General features: G+C 43.3%; 2 protein-coding genes across 2 annotated transcripts in view; one reads left to right on the top strand and one right to left on the bottom strand.

Annotated features, from left to right (window-relative positions):
- Positions 1–13,364, top strand: part of wwox (WW domain containing oxidoreductase) — a 133,960-nt gene extending 120,596 nt beyond the window's left edge. Inside the window, 2 exon segments of the mRNA XM_034215597.1 lie at positions 11,972–12,002; positions 12,005–13,364. Of these exon segments, the coding sequence (XP_034071488.1) occupies positions 11,972–12,002; positions 12,005–12,162 (189 nt within the window). The 3' untranslated portion in view covers positions 12,163–13,364.
- Positions 12,508–14,839, bottom strand: part of LOC117545697 (transcription factor Maf) — a 55,265-nt gene continuing 52,933 nt past the window's right edge. Inside the window, exon 3 of the mRNA XM_034215598.1 lies at positions 12,508–13,307. The gene's annotated coding sequence lies outside the window, so the exon portion shown is untranslated. The remainder of the gene's footprint in view (positions 13,308–14,839) is intronic.

Genomic DNA, 14,839 nt, shown 5'->3' with positions numbered 1-14,839 from the left:
TCAGTCTCATGATGAAAGAGACTGATGGCACTCTTTCATCTGATGTAGTACATATCCGTGTTTCTGTGTTTGCAAATGATCAGTTAGGAAAGATGAGTGTCTATGTCTTCTGTCCTGTCCCATCTCCTCCTGTCCCTATGACAGGCCTCTTATCCTCCATTAGTGTATTTAAACAGGACAAAGTGACTGTCCATATCACGGGCCTGTCTCCACCTGCCTCCCCATCCTGTCACTCACCCGGTGTTATGAAAGCACCCTCATTCTGTTTGAAGACGGGAGATAAAAGTAGGACGGTAGTCAGGGACCAGGTTGGCCTGACAGACCAGATTAGAGTCGCAGATCCTGGAGAAAGAGGTACGAGAGGAGAGAGGAGGGTGAGGATGTTCTTGCCTAACTGGATTAGGAGTGGGGGTGAAGGAAAGGTATATGTAGAGCAAGGGTCTGTGTGCCTGTTCATATTACAAAGACAGGAGTCCGTTGGCTCTCCAGTTGCACTTTAGTTTGAGCTGAAGGACGTGCGTCTCACAGACAGAGGTAATGATGAGCCAGCAACAAAAAACTTCACATGCAGAAACACAATCTTCTGATGAAACAGAGAAGAAGACAGACAGGCCGCCAGAGCACAAGGTTAAACAACTCAATGTGCTGCTGCTCTGCTGTGTCTCCATTACTCTGTGTACACAGCTGGACTAGTTGAAGTTATATTGATGCTCAGCGCGAGACTTAGGCAACGGATTTCCAACAAGTGATATATGACGTCTCCCATTTGGCAGACATTTTTATCCAAAGCCAACACCAGAGTGAAATAGTGTGACTGAGCTGAATTTATTAATCATTCAATTAACTAAATGTTCCTTCTTGGTATGGTTCAGATGAATGGACTGTCAGTGTTTAATGCAATCTAATTCTCAGCATACCTCAAGAGAGATGCTGAGAACTTAACTGTTCTGCAACTCTTTCATTTCTCTCACCCTCCTTTCACCTGCATTACTCATTCCTCTGCGCTTTTGTCACACTAGTTTTTGCTGTATTATTTCTCTGTATCTTGCCTGTTGAAGTCGCCCTGCAGCCTCCTATCTTCCTCCCTCCCTCTGTGTCTCTTTCCTCCCCTCCTCAGATAGAGTCTTGCTCTGTGTCTTTGGGGCCGGCTGGTAAAGACAGTCGGGGCAGTCGATCGTATCAGACTATCAGGCCAGTTCAACCATAAATTACCTGCAGCTAACAAAGCGTGGGGCTGTAACTATTACACAGGCACTCAAAGTCACCCCGGCCCACGCGGCTGGGCTAAACACTCTCACACTCAGAGAGATAAGACCACAGAAAGTGCAGGGTTTGGGTGAATCTGGTCGGTGGCACACTGAGATTGAAATACTCACAGCATACGACTTTAAACATGGAAGGTTTAAGTCCAGTCAGAGAGGAAGCTGATGACTTAATATCAGCATCGCTCAATAACAAACAAAAACTTGGATATCATTTTATGATTAATATTATAGCCATACCGGAACATTTGCAGGACATTGTTCCTTGTCATTCTCTTGTCTTAACTGGTAGAAATGGGGGCTAATGTTTCAAATGTAACACCGCTAATAACAGTGTATAACTGAACATTCAACAAAAAGTCAAACAAACATTAAAAAGTGGAAGTGCAAGAAAACAAAAACATGTAAAGAAAGACAAAATAAAACGTGTATCCGACTTGATTAATAGATGTATACAGCTTAAGAGACTGGGCATTTTTCAATTTCAATTTGTCATTTTAATGAGGAACATCCAGCAGTTATTTTACACCGCTCTTTCACTTTGAAAACTGTCTACTTTCATGAAATGAGATATGCCAAATAACTCCAGTGGTTCAATTTAGATTTCTTTATGCAAACATTTTTGCAAATGGCCTATTTGTCTCACTCACTTCGAGCGTGACTGTATACCTAAAGCATCGTCACCGTTACTGTCATTAAGCACAAACACAACAAACATCCTGTAATCAGGCATTTGAAAATAACCCAGGATTTATTAATGTCCGGCTTCATCTGGTAGTGTGGCCCCTCTTTGTGTTTAACTGTTTGTTGTGTGGGGACCGAGCAGTGCCTTTCCCTGTCCCAGCTGTGCGCACAGGTCTGTGTTTCTGGTTAATTGAGAGCGTGTTCTGTGCTGCAGCTCTGCCCTGGAGGTTAGTGTTAGCACACACACACTGTCGCAGGACAAATGAGAATACACCCCGCCATCTGCCCAAGAGAGACACTCCCTCGCCCTCTCCTTGTCCCTCTACCCTTGTCCCCCTCCTCTGTTTTTACTCTTTAAATATCCTTTGTATTCCTTCCTTCGTTCTCCCACCTCTCTCTTTTCACCCTCCTTCACCTCTCCTCTTGCTTTTCCCACATTTTCTCCATTCAAACTGTTTTTTTTCCTCTGTGACCCACCTCTTCATATCTACCACTCCTTCCTGCACCTTTCTGCCACCTGCCTCTCTCCATCCAAATAAGTGTGTGTGTGTTTGTTGTGATGTGGGGGGTTCAGGCTGTCGTGTTAGGGTGTTACCGTAGTCCGACTGCAGACTTCCAGAATGTTCCGTGTGCGCGATCCATGGGGGCTGACACCGAAGGTGACCCCCGGTCGGTAACCTTGGAGACCAACTTTATTAAAATGAATTTGAGTAGAGGGGCCGTACTGACAGCAGCATAATTACATCGCAGAGCATCAGCACTAATTTATGCAGCCCGCATTCAACCGGTCAGGAGTGCCGAGATGGGGTCAGCGTGGACACACACACAAACACACACACCACACACTCACACAGACATATACACATTGATCAGAATACCAATACAAATAGATGAATAAATTCAGCTTGTTCTTATAGCGCACAATGCTGAAGTGTTTTTACTGTTTTGAGGCTCAACGTGTTGTCAATGTATATAGGCGTTCATATGTGACCTGTCTGTCAGACAGTTCTTATTTATGTGGCCGAGTGACTCAAATACACACTGCAGATTAACAGATTAAATATTACATATGTGCTCATCTGCCACGTGTTTCATCAATAAGCAAACAAAGAAAAACATCTGCATATATTTTCCCTTTGCCAATTGACACTAAATATTCCTGTTGAAGCCTTTAGTGTGATACATTACCACACACAAACCTTTACAGTAGATGTGGACAAAAAAATGCGGATATTTATTAACATTAAATTCTAACAACAATAAAAAGAAGAGAAAATATAAACATTTTAGTACAATCATGTGCAAGCTTTTTATTCAGCATAACACCAACACCTTCTGATTGCCATCTTTTGCATTCACGAGTTGATTAATAAAAAAGAATTCAGATAACGCTTCACTGCTTTGCATTCTGAATGCAACAAAAACACGTTCTGACCACCTTTCCCTGATCTCCCCTCGGCATCTGTTCTGATGAACTTTCCAGCACCCAGATTTAAACCTGGTGATGACAAGTCTGCCCCGTAGAGGCTAAAGCAAGAGGCAACATAAAAAGTGCAGCTCTAAAGGGAGAGAGGGAAAGGGGTCAGGGGAAGAGAAGCGGGAGAAAGTGCTATAGAGGAGAGTAAAAAGGGGGTGAACCGGGGGGACATGAATATAAGTCACAGCTCCAGTCACTCCGTTGTAGCCGTTGTGACCAAGGGCACACTAATCTATCCCATTAGCAGATCTCTCCGACTCTCTCATAATGTTACCGCTAGCTGCTCTCCTGTGACATGTTCCTGGTTTGTGTGTATGTGAGAGAGAGAGGGAGATAAAGAGAGCTTGCATTTCTCTGTGTGTGTGTGAGAGACAGTGTGAATGAGACAGGATTCTTCGCCTGCGTGTGTGTAAGTGTGTGCGTAATGACAGTTCAGCTAGTTGCTCTCCTGTGAAAATGACACGTTCCTGCCAAATTAATATCATTACTATCAGAGTTTAATGGGCCAGTGCTGCCTTCTTATTTAAAACAGAACATCCCTCTCTCGACCTCCACCACAAGGGAAGGGTGGGGGGGGGGGGGATGGGTTATAAGCAGGATAGACAAAATGAGCAGAATATTTTTTATATCCTGCTACTGCCAAAGAGGAAGATGAACTTAATATAGGGTTTAGTTGAGCTTGAAAGCAAACAAACAGAATGTTAAGGATAAAAAATACATAATTTAGCCGTGAAGGAAAGATCTTAGGCAGAGGAAATGAATACATACATTTTCATTTGGACACTTTGCGTGCATTCAGTGGGACTAGACGACTTATCATTTACTATTTTCTTCCTACCATGTCAGTAATTTGCCTAACATACATTTGCCTTTCTGCTTTGTGTGATAGCTTTAAAATGATTCTCTGCTCTGCTGAACAATAGGGCTTCCTCCCCAGTTGTAATGTTACATTTTGGGATTGTATTCTCAGTGATTGTTGCAGCCGGGTGCATGTCTGCTGTTGGAGTGACGGCTGCTATCATCACCGGTATTTAACATAACAAAAAGCCAGATCATTTTGGCATTGTGTTTCTGGTGTAAGGGGGCTTCCGCCTTTTTTCTTTAGTGGAGAAATAACACTTTGAATTTTGGAGCTATCTAAGAGATGTTCTGCTCTTGGGTACATTTTCTTGTCTCTTACAGTATGCCGTTCTGGTCATTGGCTTTTCTTTTTCTTTTACAGTACTTTACAGTAAGTGTGTGTACAGTATGAGCAGTCTGTTAGGGTGTCATTCTTCACTTGGAGTCAGCACTGTGATAATGAGTTCATTTGGAAATACACTCTGCAGGCTGCCTGTGCATGTGGGCACGTGCATGGTTGTGCATATTATCACTCTGTATATATATATATATATAACTATTGTACACTGCATTGCACCGTATGTGTGTATGTGTTTTTGGGATGTGCACACCTGAAAATGTGTGTGTGTGAGAGATTGTAAGTGTGTGAATATGTCAGGTTGCCGCAGGAGACCAATTAGCTGGTGCATCAGTGAGGAGGTGAGCATACACACACCTGTGTGTGGCCCTATTACACCAGCTCATCACACACTCACATAGCGACACACAGACAGCATTGCTCTGCTCATAATAGAAACATACTGACACTTACAGTACATTGACCATATGGAATAATGACTTCAGCGTGTCAAACTGTCAGACTTGAGTCACCAGCATGCGTTATTTCAACCAAGTGTTACTAACTTGACCAACTTTTGCAAAATTATGGGTTATCTTACTGCTGCTGAATGGTTGTCGCTACCAATATGTATTTTACATTTGAGCATTTCTATGGTGCGTACTTGTGTTTATACACAGCAGATGAGATCCAAAAGTGATTTGTTCCAAACTTTGCGTGCACTGACGCAATCAGGTGAGAGTGAAAAAGCAGATCACAGCCAATAAAGCAGCCAGGCCTCTTCATGTATAATTCAGATCTTTTATGGTGGGCTATGCACCCATATGGGCGTGCTAAAGGGAGACTAAGGCCATTTGCAGCCACAGAAAAGCCCTTTTAAAAGCTAATCCCTGTGCCAGAGTCCTGCTCCTTTTACTGCGCCTCTTTAATGAATAGGTGTCCAATAAGGCCTTTTATTGTCTTAGCATATGTTGCTTTTATTAGGGGGAAATAATTAGGTTGTGCGGATCACTTCGGAAGTCCTCTCGCAAGATCAAAATGAGATAGTTTCACAGTCGTTGCGCAAGTCCTTCTGACTCCTCATCATTTTCCCCTTGGATGCCTTGTGTCCTTGCTCCCTCACCTCCTCCTCTCCTTTGTTTCCTTCCCTGCTCCTCTCATCTTTATGCACCCCCCTCCTCCTCTCTACCTCTTGTCCTTTGCATTCCCTCCACCTCATTTCTCACTTCCTCTTCTATTGTTCCCTCAAACATGCGGGCATTAAATGTATACAGCGATGTCGCATCGGACTGCGCATTTGCACACACACTACAGCACACATACACAAAGCAGATGAACAATCACAGGGACAGGAGGCAGTTGATGACTGACACTCGGTTGATCTTATCTGGCACAGAAGGGGTAAAGGGAGGGCCGCAGAGAGAAAGAGAGAGAAGGGGGGGGTTTCTGCTGGGCTTTGTGTTGTGTTCCTGTCACTCCTACATAGTTTATTCCTCCGCTCCATTCTCTCTCTGCCTCCTCATCTCCTACTACATCACTCTGCTCGCTTATATAGAAAGAAAGAATGTCAACAGGGCTCTTCTGTGATCTGGGACTCCGGGGAAAGAGATCCATTTCCCTCCAAGAGGTCCTACTATGACCGTTTACCCATGAGACCTCAGCTACAGTATGCCCTGTAAGTTATGAGGCCGGAGGGGGAAGGGGCTGCAGGGGAAAAGGGATCTGCAGAGGTTTGATGGAAAAGAACAGGGCCGAGTAAGGAGCAGGGGGCAAGGCTGACAGACTGAGAGAGATTGAGCGACCATAATGAAGAAACGGAAAGAAAAGAGGGAGGGGGCGGCAGAGGGCTGGTCCTTCCATCCTGTTCTTAATGCCCCTCAGGGGGGTACACTGCCCGTAGGTGAGTATTAGCCCTCCGCCTGTGGGCTAATGGAGGGTATTGAAATAGAGTTTAGTACATACAGATGACCAGGGGTAGACTAATCACTGGGGAGACCCATGATGAGGAGAGCTGGTCATTCTCTGGGGGTCTCAACAAGCTCTCAGTAAGATTACAGTACGGCCATGGCTCCATTAAGAGCCTTCAGCCTTCATCCAGTGCATTAGATGTGTAGAAGTGGGTTCATTTCAGAGGGCTTGCAGATTATGTTATGAATCCAGACCTGAAAATAGCACTGCACCTTTACTTGCTTACATCTACTGTGACCTTTGACCCCACCTCAGTCAGGGGGTCAGTGTCAGGGTACTTTCTGAAGTGTGTGCTGAGGTGTTTGAGGTGCTAATCTCCTCTCCTCTTGGTTGAGTGGTCAAGATGAATGGAGGGACAGCTTTGTTTATCAGAGGGGACCGTGTTACCCAGGATTCCCTCTTCAGCTGGGCCGTCAGCTCGCAGAGGTTACCACCGCTGAGCAAAGAAGTCACACACACACACACAACACACACACACACACACACACACACACACACACACACACACACACACACACACACACCCACACACACACAAACTGCACACACACACAAACTGCACACAAGCACAGGACGTTTTGATTTCAATGGTTATTTATTAAATGTAAAATATCTTTAGCACAGATTAAAAATCAGACACCTCCATTTATTTGAAACATCACAGGCTGAAAAAACAAAACATTTCTGAAACAGAATCACAATCCCTTTGAAATCCCATTTTCAGGAGAGCTAGTCACGAGGCCGAGAGCTGAGGCAGAAACTGCTCCCTGATCCCTTTACTCACTGTGGCAATACGCCAGGAAACACTTTCCAAATTCATGCTGTAGCCTCATGACATTGGATTGTAGAAAATAAGTTGTGATTGAAAAGTACCATTAGAATTAAGGTTGTTTACCGCTTATAGATGAAGGAAAACAAATCTGTAGTTTACCGTTTTCTTAAATAGGGTGAAATAGTATCGATGAAGTGACTTCAAATACCAGGAGGCTGCTTGTCTTTGATTGACAGCTTCCATCATTCAAGTACCAACAATTGTAAGCAAATTATTTTTCCTCCAACCAAAACAGTGTTTTGACCTGCTGCACATCCAGAGGGCCTTCACATGACAAGCATGGACATATGCTGAGATGATCTGTAGTTCATGCCAGAAGCTGAACCTCTCAAATGGTGTCCCAGGCATTAAGAGCTTTGCCAACATATAGCTGCTGAATTGGAGTGCCATCACAGAGGTCAGCTCTCTGCTCTGCTCTGCCTCAACCCTCGCTGCTGTACAAATGCCAACTGACAACCACTGACACAGATGGTGAGCAGAAACACAGAAGGACAGGCAAAGGAAGAGAACCACCCACAGGAGTAAGAAAACAGGAAGACTCTACACACACTGTCCAAGAGAGGATATTGCCTGACAATAATATCAACTCCATATTTTAAACCTTTTTTTTGTATCTTTTCTTTTTTAAACCTTTTTTAAATTATTCTTTTTTTTTAGCACATGCCATATGAGAATTTGGGGATTATAAAAGTACCTGAAAGAATTGCTAGGTTTTCAGCATGCATAGCTGTTTGTATTTACACTTTGTATGTACAGGGATGGGCCAAAAACAGACTGCTCTACAGTACTGGGTTTATTTACATCCAGGTCAGAGGGAGATGTCATAACTACAGATGTGGGGGGTGAGGGGTCACATGCAAAGGGTCAGAGAAAGATTGTATGGCTGAGTACAACTTGGTTGATGAAGACACAGAACAGAACACAGCAAAGTAACAATACTGTTAATTCAACAACATCACATCTCCCCACATAGCCTTTTTGCTTTTGAATACGCTAAGGAGTTTCAGCAACTGGTTATTGCGTAACGCTATACAAGGGCATTTCTATTGCAAGTCCATGGTTTCCATGAGTCAATATTGAGATTGGAAGACTTGGATCTGATCCCAGAGCAGCTCCAGAGCCGTAGTAGTAGATCCCAGGCTAAGTGCAGGCTCATTGCTGCTTATCTGCAGTCAGCTTATTTGTTGGTGTTTTTGAGTATTTTCTCACCATTTAGATGTTCATTTCCACATATACAGAAATACACAGAACTGTCCTGCTCCTTTGGTTTGTCATATTGCTTGGCAATCTTTATTTTTAGCATAGAGGATCATTTTAGATTTAGTTGTTGTTTTGGTGCATATCATTTGTCCCATCTTCTCCCCTCCCCAAATCATTGTGGTCATAGCAGAGCTCTTTTTCTTTTGGGAATGTTCAAGCGAAGTCTCAACTAAATCAAAATCAGTCCTGGTCAAGTCGTAAGTCTTCACTGGAGTCTTTAGGGCCTTAGCATGTTGAGTAAGCTAAGTCTCCTCACTGCAAATGATCAGATAGTTTGAAGAATAATAAGAAACAGTGATAAATGTATGTAGGTGAATCAATGTGGCTTTCTGAAAGGGCCAATTGCACAGCAATAGGCGGGCATGTGACCATCATTAATTGAATTACAATAATTAAGTAAATGCACTTATTAACTACAGATACAAAACCTTTGCAGTAACCCTCAACACAACCAATTGCGGCATATTATTATTGTGTTAGAACTATTTTAAGTCTCATGTCAAGTCCATCTGTCAGGCCAGTCAGAATCTACAGCTCTGAGTAGTATTATTAGATCAACTCTAAAACACCACAGATGTTTCTCTGAAACTACTGTACACAAGTAATGCTTCACATTTAGTTGCAGAAGATAGAAAGACACAGCGAAATCCATCAGTTTGTAGACAGCAACATTTACAGGCATAATCTACAGTTTAACACGGGTTAGAAATGGCTGTTATGATGCACACAATTTCATTGATGTAACCTTCGATGTAGATCGTCCCAAGTTTTTATTTGAGTATGTGATCGTGCTTGTGTGCAGGCGCATGCTCGTGTTCAGACATGCACATATGAATACTGTATGTGATTTTGTCAAATTGTGTAATGTACGTGTATTGAAAATGTTGCACACCCCCTCTTGTTCTTTTTTCTCACTATCGCGCACACCCCTTGCCTCCTATCTGGAAATACACACACACACACACACACACACACACACACACACACACACACACACACACACACCACACACACACACACACACACACACACACACACACACACACACCACACAATGATAGATGGCTGTGGTGGGTGGTTGAGCATGTTAATGCCTAATCTCATCAGCCTTATTTCTGCAGAGGTCACAGGGTCAAGTGGTGAGGGGATGAGATAAACACCACTAAGATAGCACATTGGTGGAGACACAGCACTAACAGTGGATGTACTGCTCCATATACCCACTAACTAGACTGTTGCAGCGCATAGATAGAAAGCAACTTAGTACAAAAATCAAATACTGAAGTCATCATTATGAAGTCAGCCACATCCATCTGGATTATGAAATTGAATGTTTTTTTTAACTTGCAGCAGCACCAGTGTTTGGTAACCGAACCCAAACAAACTGCTTTGAAAGTCAGCCAAGTTCAAGGCGGGCGTCAGCGAGTCGGAGCTGCAGCACTGAAATCTTCAGTGGAGTTTAAAAGGCATTTAGCTTCAGACGAGCCAAATCAGATGCCCTAAGCGAGGGAGATGAGTTAACTGAGCGCGTGTGAACCTGCAACTCAGAGACACTGCTTGGCATTTGTCTGTCTTTGATATGGCGACATGTGATGTGGATGAAGTTATCGCCCCACTGGCAGGTGAGACAGACAGCGGCACACACAGAGATGCTGCCGTTTCATCTGCTGTTTACCAGCTCTCTCATCACACTGCACTTTCAAACACACTCAATCTGCTGCTGCGACGTTACACACCAGAGCTACTGGCGGAAGTTTACTAAAAGCTTAGAGGGGGGTTGTGTGCAAGTGTGTGTGTGTGTGTGTGTGTGTGTGTGTGTGTGTGTGTGTGTGTGTGTGTGTGTGTGTGTGTGTGTGTGTGTGTGTGTGTGTGTTAAGGAGAAAATATTTCTTGGAATCTGGTTGGTGTGTGTATTTCAATCATTGCATTTGCATCTATATGCATACGTTTGTACTTGTACATGTGAAAGTATAAATGCTTTAGACCTCAATGGATCTTTCCACTTCATATGTGTTTGTCTCACAGCTGCTTTAGGAAGCTGTTCAAACAGTTGGCATGTAATGTGACTCCATTATGCATGTGTGTATGTGTGTGTGTCTTGCCCATGTTTGACTGCTACGTACAAGGGGTTGTCTCACAGCGTGCCAGTGCTCTGTGCTAAACATTAGTCCTCAGCCTCCACATCAGCGTTCCCTCTCACTCTCTCTGCCCCCCCCCCTTCTCACTCTCTCTGCCTCTCATTGGGAGATAAAGAGGCGAGCCATTTCATGTGGCCGTATAGAAGTTGTCTCCAGCCCCGGAGTTTGCAGGGAAGCTGTCACAGCAGCTTTTAGCCCGAGCTGCAACATGAAAGGTCCCTCTTTGAGCAGTTGGGTTGTGTGTGTAATTCTCTCCGACGTGTTTATTCTGCTGCAGTTTTAACATTCATTTTCAAATGTCACAGAAATCTCCGTCCTCCAAGAATATCCCTACTAATTACTGACTGATGGGACGTGGTGCATTAGAGAACTTAGCAGGTTGTGTCCAAATAATGTTTTACTTGTTCAGTTTGTCTCGGCTTTAGACTTGAGTGATCTTTAAATGTAAACTAAAAATGAGAAGACTTACTGAGAGGGCTTGAGGAAAAGCCTTGTGGCGTGTTCGTCTGTTTGTGAACAAATCTATAACAACCAACGTCTGATTTAAACACGTACTTGCATCATTTCCAATACATATTCTCAACTTTGAAAGCCTGGCTGCACCCATATACACATCATCTGAAAATATACATGTTCATAAGCATAGCATTAACACTTTTACAGGGTCCATAAAAGCTGTTGTTTCCTGCTGATTCCCACAGACAGAAGCTGGTGTAATTTTCATGTCCTCAGATTGTCCCGTCTTTACATCTGTAGCATTCTCATGGTCCCATATAGCCAGAAGTCCTGTACACACCGGATAGAGAAATAAATAAATAAATATATGTATATAAATATATGTACAGTAAGGGGTTATGCTGCTCCCCATGGTAATATGACCCAGTCATCATGGGCTGCAGAGCGAGAGACAGCGTGTGCAGTCCTTTTTTTTCTTTCCTGTTGACACTCGGTCTTGCTGTCTCTTGTCTATCATGTATGTCTCACAGAGGACAAAACATTGTAGTTGGTGTCCGTTGTTCGTTCCTTTCTCTTCTTCTCTGGACAGGACATGTCCTAATGTGTGAGTCAGTGAATGTGTTCTCTTTATTTTGTCTCCTCCCGCAGGCTGAGGCCGTCTCGTTGTCTCGTGAGTTGCCCGCTGACCTCCAATCTCTTCTGTGTGTTTCTCCGTAGCAACAAGGGGCGGCCACCACGGTGTATTGTGCCGTGCTCCGGAGCTGGAGGGCTTGGGCGGCATGTACTTCAACAACTGCTTCCGCTGCCTGCCGTCCAGCCAGGCCGAGGACCAGAGCAGCGCCGCCAGCCTGTGGGAGCTGAGCGAGCGCCTGGTGGCAGACGGGTCAGCAGGCATACAGGCCCTCTGATGGACATAGGGGAGGGGGGAGGAGAAGAGGAGGTGGAGGACTAGCCAAATCATCTCAAAGAGGAAGGGTGGTGGGTTACGGTCAGGTCCAGCTAGGTATGAACTGAATAAAAGGTAACTTGTATTCTGACTGCACAATACAAGAGAGCTGCCACAGCACAGAAGTCCATCTGGATATGTCACGTCACTACGGGGGCTAAAACACATTACATATACAGTACAGAAGGGGGGTCTCATATACAATCTACTGAATAATGAAAGTTGTGTTCAGCTCTGCTGTGATAGTTTACAATGGGACGATGGGGGGGTGGAGTAGATTTAGGACACAATTCAGGGATGTGTTATAGTTGTGTTTGTCTCTAGCTTTTTATAACTTTCTTGATTATTTTTCATTTATAAATTGTCTTTTTAAAAGTTCATAAAAGCTACTGACCTGTCTTGCTAAGAATACAGGGTTACCTAATAAGCATACACTCCATGGCATATGCATCAGTTTGCTGCAGTAGTGCACTGAATGCCCAATATTGTGTCTTCCCAATTCAATTCAGTCTCTAGTTCCACGAAGATGTTTCCTATTGAAATACAGAGATCGTTGGTTCATCATTGTGCTAAATCTTTTTGGGCATAGAAGAAAAAAGGAGTAATGGGCATGTGACACTCATGAATATATAAACACACTAGAGGTATGATTCTTATGGCTATATACATTATTCTGCAATACTTGTATTTCTTATCAATGTCCCTATTCACTTTCTGTACAATATTTACAATATCTTAATTCTGGGCATGTGCTAAAGGGGTGTGGGCATAATCGTTTGTTATTTTATTTAATCTATACTCTGGTAAATCTAAATGATAATTTGGAGGTATTTGCGGGATGATCCATGTCCGCTTGAGTATGAGGAAAATCTCCAGGACCTTGAATTTCTGTGTTTCTTCCCCTGTTGTTTGAGCAGATGAATGTGAGGGATTTCCATCTCCTGTCATTATTTATCATCATTGTTTTAATATTGAATCTGGCTTCGGGGTTTGCTGTGGATTGGTCGCCTTGAAGCCGCTGTTGGGTTGCTTTTGAGACATTGTGCTTTATGGCAGTCTGGGTGTTGAGGTTGCTCTTGAAACATCAGCATTCCAGTGTCATGATATCTGTAAGAAAAAACAAAAAGGGAAAAAAACAATTAATAAAAATCTGTTTAACAGTAAGATGTGTGTGAAATTATTTAAGAAAAAACGTGGAGATGCATTCATCTGGAGGCCATTAGGGGGAGATATTTGTGTAGCTGAGAGAGAGCAATGCTGGAGTATGACTAAGAGGGACTGTTTCTGAGGAAAGTATTAATTGTGTATTAAAAAAGCCAAAACATTACACAGAGTTTAGTGACACATTTAATGAAATAAAAAAATTTCTCCAAGCTTTGCTCAAATGCTTTATGACAGGAGTTATGTGCAAAAGAAAGATCAAACAGTCAATCATAAATAACACATTCAGAACAACTCTGTTCTTCTTTTTGGTCCACACATAGACACGCAGTCAAACCAGCGGAACTGCCTTTTTACTTTTCCTGTCCCTCCGATGCAGACACACTCACAGAACACACACTCACACATATAGCCAGACACATGCTGAGCCTTGACACAGCCATGGCCGGCAGAGAAACTGATACCAGTGTCCTGCCCTGTCATAATCTGTCCTGCACCCAGAGTACAGCTGTCTTATCACTGTCCTTTCACAGCACAGGACACACACACACACACACACACACACACACACACACACACACCACACACACACACACAACACAACACACACACACACACACACACTACACACACACACACACACACACACACCACACACACACACACACACACACACACAACACACACACCACACACACATCACCACACACACACACACACACACACACAATCACACACTGCAAGAGCACTCAGTCTTTTATGTACCCTGCAAGGAAGAGTGGGAAACCAAGCAGATTGTTCTAACTATTCAAGGTCGGAACAAAGCTGGATGAAAATGAGCTACACATCTGGTATAATTCATCTCTTCTCTTTTCTGAGATGAATGTATTTGTATGCATGGTCCTTGTTGAAATAAATACGTAATAAAACAAAACAAAGGGAGTCTCATGAACCGCTGTCCATGGTGCTAGTCCGCTGTGACGTCAATCTCTGCACAATTTTAAATAATTTTGCGCACACATGAGAATTAGCTATTTTTTTCTTTTATAATGAATTATATAACATATTTTCACCATGACACACACACCTCTTCGAGAGTGAGACTAGTGTGTGACTGCAAAACATCTTTCCCGGTTAGTTTGTGTTTAGCGTGTCAGCTGTTTAGTTTCCCCTCTGCTTGTTGTTAGAACCCCAGAGACCCTATTTAGTCAGTGGCCCTGCTGTGTTTTGTCATTTCCAAAAAACACTCCTGTTGGGCTGAGCCACCACTGGATATAGTAAAGACAACTCCTGCCTTATCTCTCAAGATGGATCTGACTACTGTAACATGACACACTTCAATGCTTTTGAAATAATTGTATTCAAAGGATTTCTAGACTGAATAACTTGTTAAGATGGTTATTTTATTGCAGTTTCACAACCTGCTTCAGTGAGGATCCTAAAGAGAGTAATTCCACACCTGAGACTTCTTCCTCTCC

This window comes from Gymnodraco acuticeps, unplaced genomic scaffold, assembly GCF_902827175.1.
Source record: "Gymnodraco acuticeps unplaced genomic scaffold, fGymAcu1.1, whole genome shotgun sequence".
In the NCBI taxonomy this organism is placed as follows: domain Eukaryota; kingdom Metazoa; phylum Chordata; class Actinopteri; order Perciformes; family Bathydraconidae; genus Gymnodraco; species Gymnodraco acuticeps.
Note: the sequence above shows the minus strand (reverse complement) of the source record. Positions and strands in the feature narration are given on the sequence as shown.